Source organism: Pagrus pagrus, assembly GCF_965226575.1.
Source record: "Pagrus pagrus genome assembly, chromosome: 17".
NCBI lineage: Eukaryota > Metazoa > Chordata > Actinopteri > Spariformes > Sparidae > Pagrus > Pagrus pagrus.
Genome location: NC_140201.1, coordinates 28,725,242 through 28,751,036, shown reverse-complemented (window position 1 = coordinate 28,751,036; position 25,795 = coordinate 28,725,242). Strand labels below are relative to the sequence as shown.

The 25,795-nt window shown below is 40.3% G+C and overlaps 1 protein-coding gene and 1 long non-coding RNA gene across 2 annotated transcripts in view; one reads left to right on the top strand and one right to left on the bottom strand.

The window, feature by feature from the left end:
• The first annotated feature begins 1,497 nt into the window (after positions 1-1,497).
• LOC311272925 lies at positions 1,498-22,844 on the top strand. The gene is made up of 4 exons (XR_014624621.1): positions 1,498-1,577; positions 20,444-20,574; positions 22,101-22,283; positions 22,756-22,844. It is a non-coding gene; the product is annotated as an uncharacterized lncRNA (long non-coding RNA).
• The window catches only part of sh3bp5lb (SH3-binding domain protein 5-like, b), a 59,504-nt gene continuing 40,515 nt past the window's right edge, over positions 6,807-25,795 (bottom strand). Inside the window, exons 3-6 of the mRNA XM_084379688.1 lie at positions 23,125-23,253; positions 19,865-20,026; positions 12,431-12,604; positions 6,807-11,704 (exon numbers count right to left, since the gene is read on the bottom strand). Coding sequence (XP_084235814.1) covers positions 11,084-11,704; positions 12,431-12,604; positions 19,865-20,026; positions 23,125-23,253 — 1,086 coding nt within the window. The 3' untranslated portion in view covers positions 6,807-11,083. The remainder of the gene's footprint in view (positions 11,705-12,430; positions 12,605-19,864; positions 20,027-23,124; positions 23,254-25,795) is intronic.

Sequence of the window (25,795 nt, the reverse complement as noted above, 5' to 3'; positions counted from 1 at the left end):
AAAAACCAGTATAGTTTGTGTTACTTTGGCCGTTTAGCACATGAGATAACGCTAGCCGTGGGTGTAAATATGAGGCTGAACTAACATTACATGTGAAGTTATCAACGCTGGGCTTACTGGCCGTAGGATTCACGATAATGTTAATGATATGAAACGTTAATTTGTCATATCAGCACTCTTTTAAAACATGACAGTGAATTGAGAAAATGAATTAGGATATTGAGATTTTATCGCTTCTAACCGGCTGGTGAACCACTGCTCGGCCGTGAACATGGGGAGGAGATGGGGTGAAATGTCTCAGATGTTCGCGGACAGTGAGCTGCTGCTCCGCTGTGAACAAACAGAGGAGACGGTGTGAAATCGCCTCAGCTGTGTGTGTCAGTTGTTCGCGGACATTTAGCTGCTGTTCTGCGGTGAACACGCAGAAGAAACAGTATGAACTGGTCTCTGTTATTCACGGCCAGTGAGCTACGTTAATTCATTAGCATGTTGTGCTAAAGGACAGTGTGTAAGCAAACTTCTAGAAGCGTGTCTTGTCTGAATGCACTGCTGACTGTGTGACAGCCCGAGGAGCTGCTGTAGTTTGGCAGATGTCATGGCTCTGGGAGACTGTCCTCTGACCGTTTTTGTGTGTGTTGGTATACATGTAATACGTGTGTAGCGTTAGCCGTAGCCTTAGCCGTAGCGTTAGCTGTAGGCTACAGCTAGCGGTACAGCTAATGCTACAGCCTGTAGCGTTAGCTGCTGGCATGAGAGACCAGACCTGAGAGTACCAAAATGTTATCTGCAGTACAGCAATCACTACTTTATTTTGAAGCCGGAGACAGGGGCTACCTGCTACATGTCTGCTGTGCTACTATCAGTTATATGCAGACATGGACACAGAAAAGTTGCTTCGTGTTGTGTATTGCTCGTTGCCATGGTCACACGATGCCATCCTCACGTCTTCCGGCTGGCAGGAAGAAGTGGGCGGCCACCGACAGCCAGCAGCACGTCCTCCACTGAGGCATCGAAATCTGGCACGCACCTGATGCCGCTTCGCAGCGTAAACTCACCTCAGGGGGGGTCTGGCCATAGGGAGGTTCGGGAGTATCCCGAACGGCCTGTCTGTTCCAGGCCGAACCGGCCGGTGGTCGGAACGTTTTTTTTACCCCATAAAACGGCCACAGGTGGCACAGAGTGGAACATCAGACTGGGTCAATCTAATATTTTGCATATTAAGGGGGGATACAAGCGGCCCCTCCCAACTTGAGTTGATCCTTGTTTCTATTGAAATGTGATTGGCTCAGCCGCTCAGTCAGTGATTAAACCGTTATTTTCCTGTTGAAAAAAAAGAAAGAGGAGCGGGATAAATTACAATTAGCAAATGCTAAAAAAAAAAAAGAAGCCGGAGAAAGAGAGGGGTGGAGCAGAAAAAATAAGGGCAATAAAGAAAAAAAGGTTAATACAGGATGCAGTCAAATGCGCCAAATTAACAGAGCTTTTCCGTGGTGGAGGGGCGAAGGTCAGCACGGCTAGTGTCAGCCAGGCCAGTGAAGACACAGGACCCAGCAGCTTCGGGCAGACAATTAATGCAGGTATGTCGGGCTGCGTCAGGTCGGGTTGTAATTTTCAGGCCCATTGAGAACTCTAGTTTGTGTTTTTGGATGTGTTCAGGGCACACAGAACTAGGCTTTCCGCCGATCTGATAAGCTATATCGGATCGGCCGATATTTTGCCTTTTATGCAATTTGTGAGATGTTTTTTTTTTTTTTTCTTTATTGACAATAGATCTGCCGTAATGTCTTAATTCACCGATCCGATCAATGACGTCATTGTCGTGTTGAAACTTTTTGCAGATGCTCCCGTTGCATAGATTGCAGATGGCTTGTGTTTTATCTGTCTCATTTACTCCGAAGAAGTAAATGACGACACCAACATGTTTGTTTGCTAGTGATGATGTTGCTAGCTTATCATTCAAGATTAAAAAAACTTTATTGTCCGTCACATAGTGACAGGGCTCAAAACATAAACGCCACAAAGACATAAAAAACACATTTAAACCAATGAGACGTGTTTGTTTTGCTTTAAACAAACAAACAAAGCAAAATAAACACGTCTCATTGGTTTAAATGTGTTTTTTATGTCTTTGTGGCATTTATGTTTTGAGTTCTGTCATTATGTGATGGACATCGATTATCGGTTTATTTAAACTCACTTATCGGTGATCGGCCCCAGGAATCCTGATCGTGTAAAGCCAACACAGAACATTAAAGGTAGCCTATCAGCAATGTTAAACCATACGTGCATAAATCATTAATCTGCTTTATCAATTAAAAATAAAATCCATACTGGCTGACCAGAAAAACACACAAATTTCCTTATTGCAAAAGAAAACATATTTCAGGAGTGAGTCTGTGTTCAAAGTTAAAAATATAACATAGTGTGTGAGTATGAGTATGCATAGTATGTGAGAGTATATGTACTTCAATACACTCTACTGACTGACTAATCTGTGTGTGTTGTGTTTAATATCATTAGATTGTTTTTATACTGCAAATAAAGTATTCGTGTTAAAATTACGGTTCCACTTGCATCCGTCATGCGATCGGATAAAAGGCCTCTCCAAACCAAGCTCCCAGGCTGAATTTCAACCCCAGCCCACCCCTGACTCACCTCCACCCTCCGACTCTCCGGCCAGAGTGGACATCGCCACCACCATGCCGAAAAAACAAGAGGATCAAACTCCTAAAAAAACAAATTAGACCCACTGAACTACAAGAAACACTGACCACTCAAACCCTGCCACCAAAGAAAGGAAAATATAAAGAAAAACAAATAAAAGAAAAGTACAAAAACAAAGCACCGGCCTCACGGCGTGTTGCCTCCTCTCAGGAGAGTGAGAGAGAGACAGACAGAGAGAGCAAGGCCAAGGGGAGAGAGAGACACCAGCTGATCCAGGGACCATATAACTGCCCGCAAGATCACATGGATGGAGCTTTGGAAGTCAGAACCAGCTAGAGTCAAGTTTCTGATCCAGGCAATGTATGACGTTCTCCCAAGCTCATCCAACCTGCACTGCTTGGGTCTAGCAACACCCTTGCATGCACACTGTGCCAGAGAAGAGGTTCCATGGAGCACATCTTAAGCTGCTGCCCGAAAGCCCTGGGAGAGGGGAGGTACAGGTGGTGCCATGACCAGGTGCTGAAGGCAGTAGCTGACACCATCTGCACTGGCACTCAGCTGAGCAAACACTAGCTTCACACAAGATCACCTTTGTCAGAGCTGGAGAGAGACGGCAACCAGAGCCCGGGGCCTAAACCGGGCTGCTAGCCTCAGCTCGCGAATGGCATCTGAACGTTGACCTAGGCAAGCAGCTGAAATTCCCTCAACACATTGCAAGGACGTCAATCAGGCCAGACTTGGTCTTGGTCTTAAGCACGTAGTTATGATGGAGCTCACTGTCCCCTGGGAGGAAGCTGTGTACCTCAATTTCACTCCACTTTTCAGAAAGTGTAACACCAGCCACCCCCAGTGATGAATTACCACCCTGCCCTTTATACTCATCTGCAGCTGATCTCATCAACAAGACCTCCCAGTGGACGTCTGTCATAATACATTACATCAGCTGACATCTTTGACCATCATCCCATGACATATACGCTCCATACTGTGAACTTTAACACATCCCATGATGAAGAGGTGTGGAAAAAACTGTACATCTTTATGAGTCTAAAACAGGGCCGGCTCTAGGCATAGGCGATATAGGCGGTCGCCTAGAGCGCCATCTACTGGAGGGGCGCCGCCAGTCACCCTCGAGGGAAATAATAATAATAATAATAATTTTCGATGCCCATTGGTGCCCTCCCTTCGTGTTCTGTCTTGAAAATAATAAATATTAACAAAATAAAGAAACAGATAAACAATGGCATCAAATCAAATCAAATCAAATCAAATTTTATTTGTATAGCCCAAATTCACAAATCACAGTTTGCCTCAGAGGGCTTTACAATCTGTACAGAGACGACACCCTCTGTCCTTCGACCCTCGATTCGAGTGAGGAAAAACTTGCCCCAAAAAAAGCCCTTTTAACAGGAAAAAAAAAAAAAAATGCGGAAGAAACCTCAGGAAGAGCCACAGAGGAGGGATCCCTCTCCCAGGACGGACAGACGTGCAATAGATGTCGCATGTACAGAGCAGATCAACGAGATCACAATGTATACAATTATAAGCGATAGTTGACAGGAATGAAAGTACATAAAGAGGTATTACAGCAATAATAATGAAATGCACATGGAAATGTGATTACTAGTGATAACAGTAATAGTGGTTAATGGTAAGGATGGTATGTAGTAATGCATTACAATAATAGTAGTGGAACGTATGTAACAGAGATATGACTAATATTAGCGACAGTAGTGGTGGGTGTCAGGCAGGGTCGTGGCAGTAGGCGCATCCACGATCAGGCAGGGCCATAGCAGTAGGCGCATCCACGATCAGGCAGGGCCATAGCATTGGGCGCATCCTTGATCAGGCAGGGCCATAGCAGTGGGCGCATCCACGATCCACGACCCGGGCGCGGCCAGGATCCATGGGAGCCTGTAGGACTAGAAAGCACAAGGACTCCGGGGAAGAAGTAAGTCAGTGACATGCAGAGATGGGGCATGTATACAGGCATAATGTATACAGATGGAGAGGAGAGGAGAGGGGAGGAGAGAGAGGCTCAGTGTGTCATTTGTCCCCCGGACTAGGCCTATAGCAGCATAACTAAGAGCTGGCCTGTCCTGGACCAGCTCTAACTATAAGCTCTATCGAAGAGGAAGGTCTTAAGTCTACTCTTAAAGGTAGAGAGGGTGTCCGCCTCCCGGACCGAAACAGGAAGATGGTTCCACAGAAGAGGAGCTTGATAACTGAAGGCTCTGGCTCCCATTCTACTTTTGGAGACTTTAGGAACTACAAGTAATCCTGTCCATGTTTCTCACTTGTGGTGCTGAGTCACGTGACGTGTGGTCATTGGCTGCGCACTTCAGAGGATCAGATAGGTGTCACGTCAAGTGACAGACAGGTTATGTTTTTTTATTTGGCGAGATGAAATGGCCGTCAAAGCCCTCGGGTGCACGATACCGAAAGAGAAGAATAGAGGAGGAGAAGAAGAAGTCCCAATATAAAGGTAACATTATGTCATCTTTTTTTAAATGCCATTTGTGTGAAGACGTTTCATTTGTATTAGCTTGCTAGCTAGGTTGAAATAAAGCAACTGGCTTAACACGCTAGACCAGGGGTCTGCAACCTGTAGCTCTGGAGCCACATGCGGCTCTTTTGCCCCTCTGCAGTGGCTCCCTGTGGCTTTGACATTTTACATGGAAATGAATAATATATTTTTTTTTTATCATCATCACATTTTTAGGCCTTACATTCTCCGACAGTAAAAATGCGCAGCCTACACACAGAATTGTATCTGTTCTATCAAGTTGTGATTAATTGAATGATGAGTTAATATGATTGTGTTTTATGCTCAAGCCCAAGGGTTGATTGCCGTATGTGGCTGAGGATAAAAAAAGGATTGGACTGAAATAGACTAAAATAAAATTTAAACTGTCCTGTGTTTTCAAATCTAGGCTGCTGCTATGTGTTTTATTTATTATCAAATGAGGCTACCTTTTATTTTGTACATTTTCACAAACACAGGGAGGACTTAAGTAGGTCTGCATATATAGCTCTGTATTGCTACTCTATTTCTATTTATTGTAGGCTAGTTCTGTAATTTCATAAATGCACCAAAACATGGCATCATTGAAGTGGAAATGCAAAGTTCAAGTACCTTATACTGTAAGCATAACTAGCCCACTGCAGAGTTGCCACATGATGTGAAAATATGAATGAATGCTCATTTAGGCCTATTAATAATCTTCTTAGGCTAATTTAGACTTTCTAGGCTGTGTTACCTTCATCATAAGGCACAAATATGTTTTGCGGCTCCAGACAGATCTTTTTGGCAAGGGACCGCTAAAATGGCACTTTTGATAGTAAAGGTTGCTGACCCCTGCGCTAGACAATGACACTGATAGCTACTAAGAAGGATAAATGAATCATCAATCAAAGTAGAGGCCAACCCGTCCGGATGCGCCACCAGTGCAGGTTGTACTCTGTGTTGTTTATCGTGAAATAGTAGTGAATCTTTTATTATAAGGTAATTATAAATGTTATGTTGAACACACCACTTATGCAAATAACTGCTGCAAGCTGCAACAGTTGTTTGTCCTATTCTGTCTGCTGTAGTTGTTGTTGTTGTTTTTTTTTTGCTTGTACAGTAGTGAATCTACTCTATATCTGTCTAGATGCGCTCATTTAATATTTCCAGACGCCCCTAACAGCTGCTGAAGAGGGACCTTCTGATGCAACATCCACAGTAATCTCGCCTAAGGCACCAAATGGGCTAGAGCCGGCCCTGGTCTAAAACATACATATAGATACATATAGTATTTCCTTATATTTCTCATTGTAATTTTTGTATGTTATATTTATGTTCTTGACTGTTGCAGTAATTAGCCTTCATTTTTTATGCACCAGACACGAAGGCAAATTCCTTCCTCTAATAAAATAGTGTTCACTATTGCACTGACATTTTTGTAAACTTTTTAAACTTTGTAATAAATGGCAAAACATGAAGGGCTTTTTGTGTTGACAGTAACTGAAATGAAACATTCCAACCTGCTGGAAAGGCTTTTGTGTCAGCTTTACTCAAATGTTTATTACAGTGGTCGTTTAGTATGCCTGCGTACACAGACCTGTGTTTGTTACACCAATAGAATGAGCTTGAAACTTAGTATCAATGTATACCTCCAAAAGTTTTATTTAGGACTTATTGTGTAACAAAAGAATGCAACTGAGCAACTGAGGAATGGTGAATATATGGGTAAATCAAGACATACATATTAGTAATTATTTCAGTCTTTAGAATTTTAACAACTTGAACAACAATGAATTTGCATAGAAAAATGAAATATATAGAAAAAATAAAAAGTGCTCCCTATTTGTTTGGAGCAGATGGCTGTGATTTACAAAATGCTCCTTTAAGGATTAACTTGCAATCCTTAAGTTCAATTGAGAAAGTTATGTTGACCTGCTATAAAAACTAAATATCCCCTTACAACACAGCAAAACAAGTTAAACTGTAACTTTTTAATAATGAAGTTCATTAAAATAAAATTAGCATGTTGAATAAGGTATCTGATGCTCAGCAGGATTATACATCTGTTACTCCTGACACTGTACATTCTTTCTAAACAAACCATTAATACAGTGTTTTCTACAGCGATGTTGTAAACAGGGTTTAGAGTTAAATCATTACATATGCTGTAAGAAAGACATCAAATGCAAACACACAGCAGTTGAGCAAACCCATTTTTTTTAACAATACTGTTTGGATCATAAATTCAAGTCCTTCTGTTTCAGCTTTTACTGCCTCTTCATGTTGTAACTAATGTGAACGTGTGAAGCCAAATTAGAGAACACATATAAACACACAGTAAATACAACCCACCATTTGCTTCATGTTGGGTTAAAACAAATATGATGTTCCTGTAATAACTTAATTTCAAAATTAAATTTCACTGGATTACACTGAGATATCTTTTCCCAGTTCATCAGCCGGACATTCAGTCCGTCGGTATCATGGACAATTCAAAATCTGCAGTGACATTACATTTGCACATATTAAATAGTTCAAGAAATAAACTGGTAAGACTTTATAGAAACCATCACTAATATATGATGAACAAAAACTTCATTAAACTTCAGTTAACAGCTATTTTACTGTTAACAAGCAGTTCAAAAAATGCTTTTTAAACATTTTTTTTTAACTTTTTTAACATTATTTGGATGGCCATTATAAAGCTGCAACCAATGTTTGGAGACCTTTACAATTGCTTAATGAATGGTTTATAAATAACTATTAACTCAAGTTAAATTAATTATACATTTAAAATTGATTGATGTTCATTTTTAACATTTATTAATTCATTAATTATAATGTGTTACAAATACACGTATCCTTTACGATTTAAGAATGAGATATAAATCCCATGTCCTTATGTTAAATACAGAGCTGGAGTAAGGACGAGATTAGTCTACCTTAGCACAAAGCCTGGAAGCAGAAGGAACCAGCTAGCCTGGCTCTGTCCGAATGTTAAATTCCAAAAATGTACAAAAATGTACAGTAACTCTTTTGGGCAACTCTGTACAAACATTAATGTAAGTACAACTTGTGGTTTTAGAAGGAATTACATGCTGGAACTATTTCAAACATTCAAACTGATATCAGTCTTCTGGGGGAAGCACTGAACTCTTAAAATGTCCCGTATTTACATGTACCTCACCTGAAGACAATGAATACTCATACATGACCAGTGTCAAACATTGGCTTCCAGGTCATACAGTTTGAATCTGCTGTACCTTAAACATAAATAACATACTTCATGATTTAACAACATAAAGATAAACAAATGATCACAGACTATTAGCTCTCTCCAGTTGAAGCAGATTATCCATTGACTAATGCTGATTTCACTTCAGCTCCTGTAAATAATTCTATACTTGGATAACTGAGCCCAATCAGGACTCGAAGGCACTTTAAAAAAAATAAAGTAAGTCATCAACAAATCAAACATTTGGCAATTTCCCTCCGCATAAGGGCATAACTTGGTATATGGCTATCTGTGCAATAGACCTGGGCCTTTAGTTCCATGGCAGTAAACTGGAGGAAACTGATGTTTGAAAAAGTTTTTAAACATTTAAAAATGATATGTTGCCTGATAGTCATAAACATTTTTGAGAAGGACACCCTAAGGGCCGGATCTACTAAAGGTTTGCGTGTATTTAAACGTGTGCAAACTACTTGCACACGCAAAAAAATGTACAAACTGATTTACTAACAGTGCGCAAAAAGGGTTGTGTCTGTCAAAGGTGCAAAATAGCGCGTCTGCATCCAGTTACTACGTTTGCAGCAATGAATATGCAACATGGGGCGTTTACACGCAATTGTGCATGTTGTGGGTGGAGAAAATGTAAATATATTAATTTAGCACTCGCAAAGTGATTTATCAAACCTGAAAGCTATTTTGCCAATAGAAACTGCGTCTATATTTAACACGTCTCAAAGGGAGGTGCAAACGGTTTGTATGCGTAGTGCGCACACATGGCTGCCGTTATTGTTGCAAGAAGGAGACGCCGAAAAAATGGAAGGAGACGCGGAGAACGCATTTTTCACCCTCGTGTGAACATTTTTGGGATGAATGAGGAAAGTATCATTAGAACATATCGCCTATCCAGCCTTGCCATTTTGGAGCTGTTGGAGGAACTCAGAGCGGATTTGGAGCCAGCTACGGGAAGGAGTCACGCAGTACCTGCAATAACAAAACTCCTTGCAAGTTTACTATTATTATTATTATATTTATATTATTATACGCAGATTTTTCTTTTGTTCTTCTTCTGATGTCTTGGTATCTCCTTCTCACTTCATCCACTGTTTGCCTGTTTTCTCCAACAGCATTAACTTTTTCGCAGATTTTCTTCCACACGGTGTTCCTTTGCGCGACCGTCAGATTCCTTTGCTGCAGCTCATTGAAATGTTTATTCGCTTCCTCTACCAACATTTCTAATTCCAAAGGGTCCAATTTCACTTTGCGCTTTCGCTCTCTCAAACTCGCCATGCTGAAAACCATGAAACACGCTAAACCCTCATTTAAATAGGCGTGTCTCCAACACGTTTGCACCTGTTGTCATTAACACAATCACTCTTAGTAAATGGCCCGCAAACCACGGTTCAACCCAACACGCAAATTTCTAGATTGCGCACGCAGATTAGTACAAGCAATTTGGGATCTTAGTAGATCCGGCCCTAAATGTACTACAAGGAACTTTTCACTGGTTATGAAACAGTCTCATTTTAATATGGATGCCTCTATATGACCTACATACGCAAATGAGACCATTAGCTCTTTAGTTTGGTGGTACAGCACTAAAACAAAGTTGACTTTGTCAGCTTTTGTTCACAGGGGCCGCCTGATATACTGGCTCGGCATGTATAGCTCTATTTAGATCATGTGATCACACATGAGCATGTTCCATTTGCTGAACAAGGCAGTAGCTTATGTGAGAATCAATTAAAGTCACTTAAAAAGGAAATACCAATCTGAAGGCATAGGGGACAAATTTCCTTGTCACGCTGCTGTCAGTTACTGAAGGTAAATATTAGTTTGTACGGAGGCTGATGTATCTCAGTATTGAACTGACATTTGACAAATAAACTTCTGTTAAACTATGAAGTCGGATTCAGACAAAGGCATGGATCCAGGAACTTTGTCTCACTTTCTTTAACATTGCTAGATATGGTGTTTTTTTAACATTTCCATTCTTTGGGAAAAATGAATGGATGTTGATGGAAAAAAATCATCCCTATGTACAGTAGGTGGCTGTTGTCTATAAGTACAATATGATGCAAATCCTAGATCTGGTGAGTTTAACTTCTGATTAAGCAGTTATGGCTGGTTTCAAATTCAGAGTGACTCTGCAATCCAGTTTGATATTGGATTAGGAATTAAAGGCGACTGCTGGGCCTTGGTGCAGGTATACACTCTACTGAGTGCCATTCTTATTTGATTTTTCTTAAACAAAATCTTTTCAGTCCCATTCCCTGCAGCTTGTACTTAACAGTGATTAGTTTTCCGAAGCCTGTTTGTTTCATGCACCTTCGTTGAAGTTTCAGGGTGTGGTACAACAGACTGGATCACATACTGCAAAGTACTGTACAAGAGTGATAGGTGGTCAGTGCTCTCTGCAGGACCGCTCTCTGTTTATTGCTGCAGTGTAGAGTCAATAATCTACGGCTGTCTTACCTGCCAACCCTCCCTGCTGTTCCTAACTGCTCTGTCAGTGTGGCGCTGTGTCAATCACTGTCAGCCTCTCCATATCATATTCCTGCCAGCCCATCTACCACTTCTGCCAAGGTGCTTTCTCTTCCCTCAGATTTCCTCTCTGAATCCCTCATCAACTGCTTGCCATGATCCTCACTCGTCATCACTCATCAGCTTCCTGCCGCTCACTATCATAGACTTACACTTCTGTGGTGCTGCTTGATGAACCTCTCCTGCTTCTCCTTACTATCTGCTCCCTTCTCCTGGTGGGCCCTCTCCTGCTGGGGCTCATCAGTCATCACCCTGCAGACTGACTTCTCATTGGACTTCCTGTCACAGTCCCACCCCTCACCCACCATGCCCACCACACTTCCAGCGTCACTCAAGTCACCCAGGTGCTCGACGGAGTCACACTTTTCCAGGTCGGAGGCGATGGTCTGTAGGCTGATGACTGACATGCAGTCTAAGCCGGCATGCTCCACGTCCAGTCGCTCCCTCTGGCCCCAGCCACTCTCTCTGTGCCTTTCCACCCACAGCCTGGTTTTCTCGCCATCTGCCCAGTCGCTCTCTATCCCGCCCACAGCCACACAGCTACTGACATGATTCCCAGTTGCAGCTCTGACCTCAGCCTCAGCACCAACAGGGGAGCTTCGTCCCCCACAGACTGCAGGACACCGGCTGCGGGCCCTGATTCGGCCCCTCTGTGCATGGATCTGCTCGCTAATCTGTTCCAGGTTCCGCAGGGCCACAGAGTAACAGGTTTTTACTTTCGCCACCTGCTCCTCCAGCTGCACCACTTTAGCCTTATGTTCCTGAAAAACAGTGAACAGCAACACAACACTTGACACTTAATAGAGTAGCTTTTTAAGTTGGTCATTTGTACTTGTAATTATATTTTGGTTTAAACCATCCAGTTAAAAAACAACTTACAAAAAACTGCTTGTCAAAGCTTTATCATCAGTCGTCATTATTCTACAGTCTAAATATAATATAGCACAATAGCAGCGATTAAAATATTAGCTCTACCAGGATATCCATTGATATTCACACATATATGGATTAAATAACTCCACAGTAAGAAAGAGGCATTTTTCCATTCAAAAACATCATCAGGTGCAGTTTGGTGTGAGAAAACAACAGTTCATAAATATCAGCTGTTTCAGCTGAATGCATCAATTAGGCTGTTAATGTAACAAGCCTAAACGAGTCAATTTAGTTCAAATCTTTCAACTTCAAATGACGGTCACTGAAAATTGAATGCTTTCACTAGCAGTTTGTAATGCCTTATGGCCACAAATGTCTAAATGCAAGGTAAATCATACATTACAACACACATTTTCAGACTGTGTGGTAACATTACGGCTGACAGTAGCTGCAGGTAAAATACATCAGTCAAAAATCATGTGGAATGTCACGCAGAGCCTGCGTCCCTGCTCACTCTTGGTCAGCAAGGTCAAATTATTAGCTTGTGGCTTGCCATATGACCACATGGTGTGTATTTGTTATATTGTTACAAAAAAAATACTGCTGGTACACACCTCCAGAATGTGATTGAATTGAGCCTTGAGTTCAAAATAAGGTTTGGATTTGAGGATGACTTTCTTCAGGGCATTCTGGAGGGTCTGGACTCGTGCCTCAGCATCTTGGCAGAGCTGTGTGACTCGCTGGTGCTCCCGCTCACTCCGGAGGCGCTCCTCTTCTGCTTCGTTTACCTAACCAGCACAGGGAATTTGACTGAGAGAAGCTACGCTGCATGAGCTCATAAATCACACATTACTTTTCTGCCTACGCCACCATGGTTCTGATATTTGAGTGGAGACATCCAACAGGCCTGTTTCATAGCATAAATTTTGACTTGTCATCGTAGGAAAGGCACAGGTGTTACTAATAACATAAAAGATTCTGTGTGTCCCAGTAAGCCCTGACAGTCTCAAGGATTACAACAAATTGTATTCCTATCCAGCCAATTGGTACAAAATGAATTAAACATTTATATATTCACTTACTAGTGAGCATATTTGTAATAAATGAATAAATGTATCCATGTATATGTTGCTTCACCAAGATTCATGCTAGTTCTAGAAAAAGTATAAAAAACTGCTGACAATGTGGAATATTAAACAATCATTAGATATTGTATCGGGAACACTGTTTCTAAAAAGATAGGCAGGAATCTCAGAGACATACACAGTCCTTCCTGGGTGCTTTTCGCATGCGTTTTGTAGGAAGTCCCCTTTACAAAAAATGTTATTTGGTATGAAGGGTTTGCAAATAAAAGTGATGTGTCACATATGGAGAACAAAATGCTGTATAGTGGTTTGACCAGACTGACAATAGAAAGGGCAGTGAAAGACAAAGATAACCTTGAGCAACAGTCAAATAAGAATATAAGAAATCCTTGGTAAAAGAAATTGGAAGCTTACTATCAGTATCTGTGCAGATTTCAATTGGAACAAGTTCCTGTTTCAGTGTCTGGAGCACAAAATGATGGTAAAATAATGATCTAAATTCATAATCAAACAATATTTGGGGAAAACAGATGTTAGAACACTATTATCTCCTGGCATGGAGCACTGTGAATCAACTAAATGGGCATTTTAGGAAGTTCGTTTTGCTTTTGGGGCAAAAATTATTTCTAATGTAAATAATACATTTGGTGTCTGAATTATACTGTTTTTTATCTATGTAATTGATGGCTATCATCAATAAAAGAAAAACAGAAAAAACATCCAAACCTTTGAATGGTGTTTCATTTCAAAGCCTCGACACGAAGCCAAATGTATCTACATGGATATTTCAAACTAGAAGGAAGAGATAAACATTTGTTCCATAGTTTCCAGAGGCGTCACGGTGCACTGGACACCCCTGATTTGCATAGAGTAGCCAGAATTCAACTTGAATCAAATGAAGAGCAGGAAATGAGATACATGTCTCTCAAAACACAACCTGCCACGACCAGCATGCATTGCTAAGGATCCCTACAAAGACAATGAATGGGATGCATGATAAACAATGGCTCCTGTAGACACGTACAGTCACGTTAAAAAGTTTCCACCCACTCATAAAGAACATGTATATCATGGCATCTTCAGTCCAAATGATTTCTACAGCTCTCATGTTTCTGTGATGAATGAGTGGAACACAAACTACTTTGTCACAAAAACTTCATGAAGTTTGGTTCAGTCATTTATTATAATAATTCTAATATTTGGTTAAATGTCTCTTGGCCATTTTCACCTCAGTTAGCTGCTTTTGATAGCCATCCACAAGCTTCTGGTTGTCCTCTGGCTGAATATTTAACCTCTTCTCTTGACACAATTGGTGGAGTTCAACTAAATGTGTTGTCTTCCTTGCACATACTTGTTTCTTCAACACAAAAGTCTTCTTCAAGTCAGGACTTTCCAAAACCTCCATTCTAGCCTGATTGATCATTCCTTTACCACTTCTGATGTGCGTTTGGGATCATTGTCCTGTTGGAACACCCAACTGCACCCACGAGCCAATCTTCTGCTGATGATTTTAGGTTTTACTGAAGAATTTGGAGATAATACTCCTTCTTCATTATTCCATTTACTTTCTTTAGAGCAGCAGATCCACTGGCAACAAAACAGCCCCACAGAATAATACAACCAGCACCATGCTTGACAGTAGGTATGGTGTTCTTGGGGTTAAAGGCCTCACCTTCTCTCCTCCAAACATATTGCTGCTCATTGTGGCCAAATAACTGAGTTTTTGTTTCATGTGACCACAGAGTTTTCCTCCAGAAGGTTTTTTCTTTGTCCATGTGATCAGCAGCAAACTTCAGTCGAGCTTTAAGGTGCCTCGTCTGAATCAAGGGCTTCTTTCTAACACGGCAGCCTCTCAGCTCAGGTTGATGTAAAACACACCTGACTGTGGACACTGACACCTGTCTTCCAGCAGCTTCTAATTCATTGCAGACTTGCTTTTTGGTGGTTTTTGGTTGACGCTTGACCATCCTGACCAATTTTCTCTCAGCAGCAGGTGATAGTTTGCAGTGTTTCCCACACATTGACTGATTTGGGGCGGTGCGCCACAGAATCAATACCGACTGCCACACATTGCATTTTGGTTTTTTTGGGTTTTTTTTAATGCTATTTAAAAACACATGTAGCACCCTATAATGTAATAATTTTCTGGAAATGTAATAACGCCTGAAAATGTAATTAAATTTGCACTTAACTCGATTGAAAATGTAATAAAACCCAATAATGTAATAACTTCACCAATAATGTAATAAAATAATCTGACTGATATTGTAATAACATTTTTACCGATCATACCTTATTACATTATTTGGAATTTATTACATTTTCAGGAGTTTTTTTTTTTTTTTTCAAAACTGATAATGTAATACTTGAAAGATAATGTAATATATATGTTCATTTTCAGTCCAGAGTTCTACATTTTGTGTTTTTAGAATCTAAGAATGTTATATACACTGGATTTGAAACAACAGAATAACTATTGGGTTAAATTGCAGACCTTGAGTACCATAAAGCCATATGCATATTTGCAAATACTCAGGGACATGCAACAATATCCTGGTCTTACTGAGTGGGTGATGGACTTACCTCCTTGGGAGCCCAGAACTCCAGCTCAGATATAAGCTTCTGAGTAGCACTGGAGACCCCAGGTAACTCTTCCCTAAAGGTACCTCTTCACTTTACATATTTCCAACCAATCACTACCTCATGAAAACAACCACAAACCAAAAACCAAAGCAACTTTCAGTAACACTTCATTTGAAGAGTATACATAAGCATTCATAACACCTGCATAAACATTACATGACACCCGACATAAACATAGGCCTACAAATCCACTCATAAATGGGTATTAAATCAATTTCAATGTCACATTGACATCTCTATGTCCAGTGACATAGTGGCCAGTTGACATACTGTCATATTGGTAATGAGATTTACTTGTATAAATAAAGATTAAATACAAATAAAAGAATGAAAATATATAAAATTGTTTGTTGTGTCTAATTTACACTTCCGGTAGTTTTATTTGGAAAATTCCACCACTTCCGCCTGTGCCTCTTCTCAGCACCGCGCAATTGGCAGGCAAGTCTATAGGCATAAAAAAGTAAAAAACAAGCGTCACCGGGAAAGACTCAATAATGAGATGACAGAAGACCCAACGACTGCCAACAAAAAGAAAGCTGTTTTAAAGAGAGTTTGCTTTTGGTAATAAAAGAGTCTCATATTAATGTGGATGAATCTACGTTACCCACTTGTTAATGAGCCCATTTTCAATAAATATATTGTTTTGTCTTTATAGTTATTTTGATATTATTATTTAGTGGTCAGCTCGCCTAGCATTTCCTAGTTCTGGTTTCCCAGACACTGCCCGGTCGGTCATGGGAATAACGCCGCCGGATCGCCGTTTATGGTCGGAACTACGACAGTATCTGTTCGTCTTCGAACCTCCGACTTTCATTCTTGATTAATGAAAACATTCTTGGCAAATGTTTTTCACTTTAGTCCATCTTGCGTCGGTCCAAGAATTTCACCGTGTGCACAGAGGCTCATGGGAAATGTAGTGTGAAAACACTTCGCTTTCAGAAACTCCTCATAGTCACTTTAAAAGAAAAACCAGTCCTGTTTAAATAACGGGTTCATTGCAACAGGTGATTCACATGCTCCAAGCCCGCTGTGTATATTAAATGTGGCGACAGGCTCTGCACCGCTTCATCACTTCGCAGAAAACTTAAACTCTGCCTGTGTTCTGGGTTAAAGCAGATTATCCTGAGATGGCCACAAAAGCACTGAAAACCTGCTTCCATTACAAACATATTATCTTTGTGAAGCGAGGAGTTTTCCGAGGTGACGGCAGCAAAAACGAGATTACAGAGAGTATATTATGGTTAGTTGTAGGGCATTAGTGACTTCAGATTTTTTCAAGTCGACTTATCCGTCAATAAAGTCAAAGTCGAGTCGACACGTCGTTTGATGACGTCATCACATTGACACAGCGGAGGAACATCTCTATACATGGGATGTGTGTCTGGCCCACAGCTGGAGAGTTTTAAATCCAGGAAACAGCTGATCACAGCAATCAGTCCATCACTTCATCCGCGGACGTCAAGATGAGCAACTGGAAAGCCGCTGAGATCCAGGAGATGCTAGCGTCTCCTCGGTCTCTGTAGCTGAAAGCTAGCGGACACAACCAAACAGCTAGTAGCTGCTGTCAGCTTGTTGTGTAGCGGCAAGCTACGAACGGTCGCTACTTTCAAATTAAAAGCCCCCAGCTAAGAACCCAGTTCTAAAATCCAATGGGATGCAATGTAAAGCTCTTATTTTGTAGACAAATTTGTAGTCACTGTTCACTGCCCAAAAAATAAAAAAAACACGACTTGTCGACCACTCTCAGGGGTCGTCGACTTGCGCCACTGAAGTCGACGCGTCGACAAATCGGCTTTTCTGTTAATGCCCTAGTTAGTTGTAACAAAGATGTATTTATTGAATTAAAAATGTTAACAGGAAACCATGTGACCGTCTGCAATCGTTTTTATATTGTATGTGTAATGTTAACAGGTAAACTTATGTTAGTCTTTTCTAAAACAACTTTTTCACTTGAAAAAAAAATTGTCCACCTGTGAATGGTCCACAGTGAAAAAATGCTGGGGAACCCCTGTCTTAAGCTCTTTAGAGAAGTAGCCAAGCCTTGGCTAAAGTGTCAAGAAGTTAGCATCAGTAAGAACTAGCATGTAGCCACATGGACAATAAAAACTAGTCTAAAGCCTACAGTACACTATTCTACCATGATCAAACTTTTTCTGGTATCCTACAGAAATCTGAAGGTATTGATGCTGAGGCGTTGCATACTCACTTTACCAAGCGTTCACATAAAAGGAGATATGTCTTTATTGGCCAGTCACCAGAGAGACGCTGATCGTGTTCTACCTTGCAGGGCCTGCAAGGTAGAACACGATCTAGAATACGACTAGAGGGCCCTCTAGTGGCATTGCAGAAATGACGTCACTTCAATAAAACAGGATTTAAATGGACGTAATACCTTTAGACAATTACTTTCACCAAATTTGAATTGTACTATCATAGAAACATCATACAACTTCAGAAACCCTGTATAAACCCCAAAAAGGATGCCAGTTGTCATAAAGTTTTGTCATTTTGATGCTGACATTTTTAATCTTTATTTATACAGGTTAATCTCATAATATACTATCAGTATGACAGTATGTCAGCTGATCACTATGCCACTTGACATAGAATGAGATGTCCATTTGACATTTAAAGTGATTTGATAACCATTTACAAGTGGATATGTAGGCCTATGTTTATGACAGGTGTCATGCAGGTGTTACAGTATAAATGCTTATGTATACCCTCTTCAAATGTAGTGTTACTGAAAGTTGTTTTGTTGGTTTGTAGTTGTTTTCATGATGTAGTGATTGGTTGGAAATCTGTGAAGTGAAGAGGTACATCTAGGGAAGCAATAGTCATTCTGTTGTTTCAAATCCAGTGTATATAACATTCTTAGATTCTCAAAACACAAAATGTAGAACTCTGGACTGAAAATGAACATATATATTACATTATCTGTCAAGTATTACATTATCAGTTTTGAAGAAAAAAAAACCTCCTGAAAATGTAATAAATTCCCAATAATATAATAAGGTATTACATTATCGGTAAAAATGTTATTACAATATCAGTCAGATTATTTTATTACATCATTGGTGAAGTTATTTCATTATTGGGATTTATTACATTTTCAATCAAGTTAAGTGCACATTTTATTACATTTTCAGGCATTATTACATTTTCAGAAAATTATTACATTATAGGGTGCTACAACGCAGCGTATTTGTTCAGCTGCATTTCCTCTCCCTGCTCTCTGTCACTCACGCGTCTCGCACACGCACACACACACACACACACACACACACACACACACAGCCCATCCCCTCCGTGCACACCGTGTCTGTCTCCCTGAAAACGAGATCGTCCCTGGAAGTGAAAGCATGGAAGCTTGATATTTGTTGCAGAGAAGATGGCTGGCGAAATTCACAAGTTCACGAAAGGTTGGTATCTCATGAACATTCCCCGGGCCGTGGAACTGTTCAATTAAAAATGCACTCTTTCAGATCAATGCTGAGCTCCTTAGACTTTCCCATTGTAGTGTTTGTGGCTGAGTCTAATAGCTGTATCAAACAAGCCCTATTAAAATGGGCCCAGAAAGGTCACCAGTTGTTATCAATCAGAATCACTCAGAAGAAGTTAATAGGCCATGCTACAAAGAAATTTTGATTCACACAACTTTCTATAATCACCAACATTGATTGTTGTAGTTACTGTATGTATATTTTTGATCCAGCAGATTTGGTCACATTTTCAGAAGACCTATAATAAATTCATTACTGAACCAAACTTCATGATTGTTTTTGTGACAAAGTAGTTTGTGTTCCACTCATTCATCACAGAAACATGAGAGCTGTAGAAATCAGTGGAACTGAAGACTGACATGATATACATGTGTTCTTTACAGGGAGATGGAAACTATTGACCGGAACTGTACCTTAAGTTCCCTTTAAAGATACTGTTACTGTACTATTATTTTGAAAAGCAAATCTCATCCTGAGCTTCCTGTTAAGTTACAGGCACTCTATCTGGGTTTTGAAATAAACAGCCTCATCCTGAGTTCCTTGTACTGATAGTTCCTGTCAGGGGCTTTTATTCTGAAAAACTAGGTCCATCCATACTGTCCTGATACCATATAATTACTGCTGGGGGCTTTTATTTTGAAAGATAAACCTCATCCTAAGCTTTCTGTTCAGATACAGTTACTCAAAGTGTTTTTATTTTGAAAAAAGGAGCCTATTGCAATTAATGGGTCAAGTAGTTGAAAGATACAGAAATGTCCCTGACTTTGCCTGCAGAATACACAAAATTCAGGTGGGAGGGAGAAGCCTGGCTGTGTACCTTGGCAGTAGCATGGTTGAGCATTTCCTGCCAGGTTGGGTCCATGGTGTTTCTGTCTGCCAAGAGGCCCTGCTCTGCCACATACACCATCTCTCTGGCAGCAGTGTGCATGGACACAGCCCTCTCATATCTCAGAGCTGCCTTCTGGGTCTCCTGTTGGGCCTGGGGGGAAAGACAGCAGCAGTTGAAGAAACACTCTAACCACATAATCTACTGCAACAATAAATCAATCATTAAAGGCTGCAAGCAGAGTGGAGCTGATCCCTTTAGCAAAAGGCTGCCACCCAGAACTTCGATCCAAATTGTTGATTTGATGACTTAAAGAACATTTTCATACAAAAATGCATTATAAAATATCATCATTTGGGTTAGCAAGTCTTGATGCAGGCTAAGGCACCTTAACGATATCCTTTCTAAAATGTATCTTAATATTGATTGCATGTATGACTGATGCAGATTGCTTTTTGCTTGTATTTTGTCAACGTCCTAAATTATTCGATTTTTCGAGCTCTATTTTTGGTCAGACATTTGTGAACAGCTGAAACAACCGGATCTTTTAATTGTAATCTGTTTTTTCAGGTGAGAAGAGCCACATCATTGGAGCCAGATAAACGTCTATAGCCTTGTTTCCACGCTGTCAGCTTCAGTTCACAATCTCGGGGCTAACCCTGCTACGGAACAGGGCGAGCAATCCCCAAGCTGAAGTTGGGGTAAGCCTTATTTGGAATGTGCCAGGATTGTGCCAGTGTGAATCAAGCTGCAACCTCCAGGGGTGAGAAATTAAGCCAATGCGGAAATACCAAAAACTGCAGTTCCTCAAATGGCCACTCCAAAAGCAAGTCCATCCCCATTAGAGCCAAAATTAAAATGCCCAACTTAACAGCTGAAAGTCTTTTTATATAACTCACTAATTTAAATGACATTATGGCTTAAAGTTTTGCATAATTAGGGCCGTGGCTGCTTTGAGTTACAGGTACCGACAAGCTGTCTGCTCAGCTTTACCTCAGCTTATTACAGTCACTGAATTTGATCTCCGGTCCGTGTTTGTGGTTTTGATTCCTTTTGGAGAATTTGGAGATTAATGAGCAACTCCCTTAGCATTAACCAGCAGACAACTGCTGGAGCCGGCAGGCCGGAGCTTCTGAAGGAAAACACCAGGAGTCAGGGAGTACAGAGTTTGTTTTTTTAACTTTTGGGATTAAAAACTGGATTTATCTTCACTCTCGCTGCCATAACGAGCCACAGAGGTGCTGAAATCCACTGTAATGTAGGATAACTCTTATTTGACTGCTGAATGGGGGAGAAATTAAACATTAACATTACTTTACTACATGAACGTACAGAGAGGAGATGGGAAAAGAAAAGACACTGCAGGATAACAGAAACAAGTATTTGGTGAGTGTTAACTAGCTCAGATCGAGGCACACCATCTGTGTCAGTTGTTGTTGGCTATCTTGCTGCTAATGTAAAACGTATTCTGGCTGTTGGTGGCAAATAAACCTGCAGTCAAACTCACACCAGTTACGTGATGTGAAATTCATTCATCTTTATATGTGAACACAGATAGCTTATTAGTGTTAGCTAGCTTGGCAGCTTCCAGCTCAATTGGCTTGTTTTACTAACTTGCTTGCTTAAGCTCCACCTCTTTGCCCATTTTTGATTAGCTAGGAATTATGTGGAGTCAGGTGCTGCCAAGATGACGACGGCCAGTACCACCCACCTCGAGCTTCATTCTGGCTCTTTAGAAACCTGTGGGTGACATCATAGAGGCTCTGACCACTATTTTTATTCAGTCAGTTAAATACAGGGTTTTTGGGGTTAAATGTTTAAATGCTATGAATTGAGTGGTAATTTTACTTTAAACTTGCAATTGACAACTTTTTTGCTGTAACTTCTAATCATTTAGAAGTTAATACTGATTGCACAGTATAATGACTGTAGAAAAATGACACCATTCACGTACTGATTGGTTCACTATAAACCTTTCTCTCAATATGCCATTGGCTCTGCCAATGGGCTGGATTTTTCCAGCCCAAAAAATGATGGGTGAATATGGCACAAAGGAAGTGGTCTGCTATTGAGCAACCCAAACAGGGAAGAAAGATTGTTTTCTTTCTTATTTAAAAAGTTGCATAATCTCACTTCAGGGCTGTTAGTTATCATATTTATTTATATGTGTGTTTTAGATCTCCTTTCAAAATAAAATTTCAGCGTTGCTGGTTTTTATCGTCATCAGAGTACCAAATCACTCAGGACATGCACATCAGAGAGCTCTGTGAAAGCCTGGAGGAAGGTGCAACTGTATTTGGGAGAAAGCTGTTAAAGTCAAGGTTACTTTGATCACATGAGAAGTTCTGTCATTTCTGCATGAGACAGCAGCAGGAAGGCACGACTGGATGGAGAAGGTGAACAAAAAAATGTAAGGTCGCTACTGAAAGATTAATGACTGCAACACGGTTTATGATGAAGGCTTTTTTGATCTTGAGTCTGTATATGAAACATGTTGTGGTAGTTATAGGAATGCAAAGGCTGTTAAAATCTGCACATGTTCACCACTGATGTGATACTAATGGTATTTTTCTCATTTTCCAATTTGCAGTTGTATTACTACGAATGACAGTGTTTAAACATTTAGATGAATTATGTATTATTTGCTTTATTTCTATTAAATTGACCTCTTTTTACATGCAATTTTCATCCGTTTAATTACAGTTAAAACTAGAAGGGCACTTAGCAGAGCACATACCTCCACTAAGGCCCAATCAAACCTAATCCAATATCAAATAAAGGATATTTAAATCTCCTAGATGCAGATTTTTATTTGGATCTGCGTCATATTGTACTCAGTCAAAGATAACAGCCATCTTAATATGCCTGATTCTTTTCATCAGGATCCATACATTATTTCCTGAGAAGTAGGTGATGCAGAGAGGACCCAGCAAGTGAACTTGGAGCGAGTTAGGGTCTTCTGGAGGTTTGCAGAAAGACATTAAGTTAGGTATAAAAATCCTACACCGAGCACCAGCACAGACTCTTGCTGAGAGTAATTTTAAATAGTCATAACATCATAGATAACTGACATGAAAATGTATAAATAGATATACTTTATTAACCTTAAGATAAAGTGGGAGATTGTCGAGCTACAAACTCGCACACTGAATTTTGACTAGTTGGACCTATTAACCTGCCGACTGAGTGTATTTTTCTCATACTTGTTCATGAACACACACTAAAGAGTCATGTGCAGTGACTACACATACCTCTTTGGCCAGTCTGCGGGCTTCATAGTAGGGCCTTGCTTTCTCAATGCAGGCACCGAGCTGGGAACCCTGAGCATTGAGTTTCCTGGCAGAATCAGTAAGAATCCTCCTGTAGCTGGACCTGGCATCCTGAAGGTAGCACACCCATGACAAAACATTGCAAATCACAATCTGTGAGGTGTTATTATGGATCCCACCATAGATATAGAAATGTAGATACTTCATTGGCTGCTGGATCGCACGTCAACATCCCTGACATATTGAACCGGTCAACTGGTTTCTCAGTGAGTCTTTTTATATTCAAGGGTCTATGTCAGGGGTATCAACTAAAATTCAAATAGGTCCAGTTAGAGAAAATTTCCTCAAGCAAAGGTCTGGAACATCATAATGTCTAACTTGCATTATGATTTAGTGTGATATATATTGAAGTAGCCTAATAGTTGTATCAACGTCTGCGTGTAATCAACAACTGACTGTCAAATCAAATAAAGAAAGAACAATTCAAAAACATTTCGACAATATTTACTGTCACTTAACATTTAATTATACAGATATATATATATATATATATATATATATATATATATATATAAAACTATAGATTTGTATTATTTTCTTCTCTCTTTAAGGAAAAAAGGGCTGCATTTAAAAATAAAATAGTGAAAATAAATAAAATAGCTTTTTAAAGCTATTGTGCATCTTAAATAAAGTACTTCATTTTTGAAAAATAAAATAAAGTGTAGCAGCAGCTTGAGTTTCCCTTTTTCTTTCTTAATGTTTCACATCTTAACAGTCTCAACCAATTTTACAACAGATAGATCTCAACACATCTTAACAATTGAACCGTTTTACAGTTTCTCTTTCATTGAGCTCTAGCTTGTCCTGCCAGGATTTTAAATCACACATGTGCAGGTGCTCATTGGTGAGCCTGGAACGATATTTAGTTTTAAAAATGTTCATTGTGGAGAATGAATGAGTCTGTCCATTCTGGGTTGAAAGCCCTGTTTTCGCTGTCCACTTTTCTCTTCTTACAGAGCGCCATGTGTGGTTATTTTTCTCTGTTGTCTCCGGCTCACTCGTCTCTCTGTCTTCTCTCCCTGTATCGCTCACTCGTCTTTCCATCTGTCACTCGCTTCTCACCTCTTTCATCTGTCTATTCAGAGTCGCAATGTTTATTGCCGGGAATCCACAGATTTGATTGGCTGAGTAGCATCACGTGTGATGGCTTAACTCGCATGCAATTGGTCAGTTGATTTCCTCATCCGCTAAACCAGTACCGTAAAGTCTAAAAAAGCTGCGCCGGTCAAAATAGAAGCTCCCAGTCAAAATGTACAATACTTTTAATAATTTTTAATCAATAATCATTTATTGACTATAGGTCCAGGTCCGTATAGGACGGCGTCTGGGTCTGGACTGTTAGTAACCTATGAAAAAGTGTTGTCTCCACTTACTCAGAAGTTTTGCTATAATTGCTGGTAAATTCACAAGAGAGGAGTGTGTTTGAACATCAGGCTTAACTGAACTGATTACCCTTATGTGGTGAAAATAGTTAATTGTCATAGGGAACTGTAATACATTCTGTTTGTCAAACATGAATTTGGTTTATTTTCCTTGCTTAAAGTTGGGGGAACATGCCTATATATATAATTTAATGTGCTAATGTGCATGAAGTGGGAGACAAGAGCTGCTGCTCAGCTGCTTAGAGCTGGCTTAAGATTCTGGATTAGAGCCAGACCCTCTGGAGAATGAACACCTGCAGTCACTTCGGATTCTGCTCTGATCTGGAACTGTTTACATTCGGGAGGAAAGCTCAGAGACTGCCTTGAAACTTTTGGGGTTAAAAAGTGGATTTTCTTCACTCAGGGGAAATTAACCTAATGGACATCATTAGAGAGGAGAGGGGAAAAGAAGAGAGAGAAGCTGAGTCTCTGGTGACTACTCAATTCACCAGGACCTCCTGAATTTAACCACAGAGATGCACAAACTTGGAGTGTGCTGTTGCTTGCTAACGTTAGCTTACAGCTAGTGTACAGTAAAGTAAACTGACTGTTTGGGGCAGGTAAACACTGCATGAGGAACGCAAATAAACACAACTGGTTCTGCCGTCAAACTCAAACTGTTGATGTATACACCATCAAACAACCACCACTGCTGATGAAAATCTATCTGATGTGACTCAGGCACAAATGTTCACAGATTCAGATTCAGATTATTGTCATTCAACATCTTGAAACCATGGAGGAACAAAATCCGTTACCCAGGTCCAGCAGCATACGGAATTAATAACACTGCAATAACTAAAGTAGACCTTATAATAAATCATTTTCCTTAAACCTATAATAAATAAAACACATAGTTAAAAACCAAGCAGCATGTAGGACAGACTTTGAGTCAGGGAGTTCATAAGCCTCACAGCTTCTGGGAAGAAGCTGCAATTTAGCCTTGTTGTTCTTGTTTTGAAGCTGCGCAGCCTTCTGCCTGAGGGGAGGGAAGTGAACAGGTTGTGTGCTGGGTGGGTGGGGACCTTCATGATACATGAGGCTCTGCTTCTGCACCTGCTGACATAAATGTCCTCAAAGGAAGGGAGGCTGCTGTTGGTTACTTTTCAAGCAGATTTAAGTGCTCATTGCAGTGCCTTCCTGTCAGCCACAGAGCAGTTCCCATTCCAAAC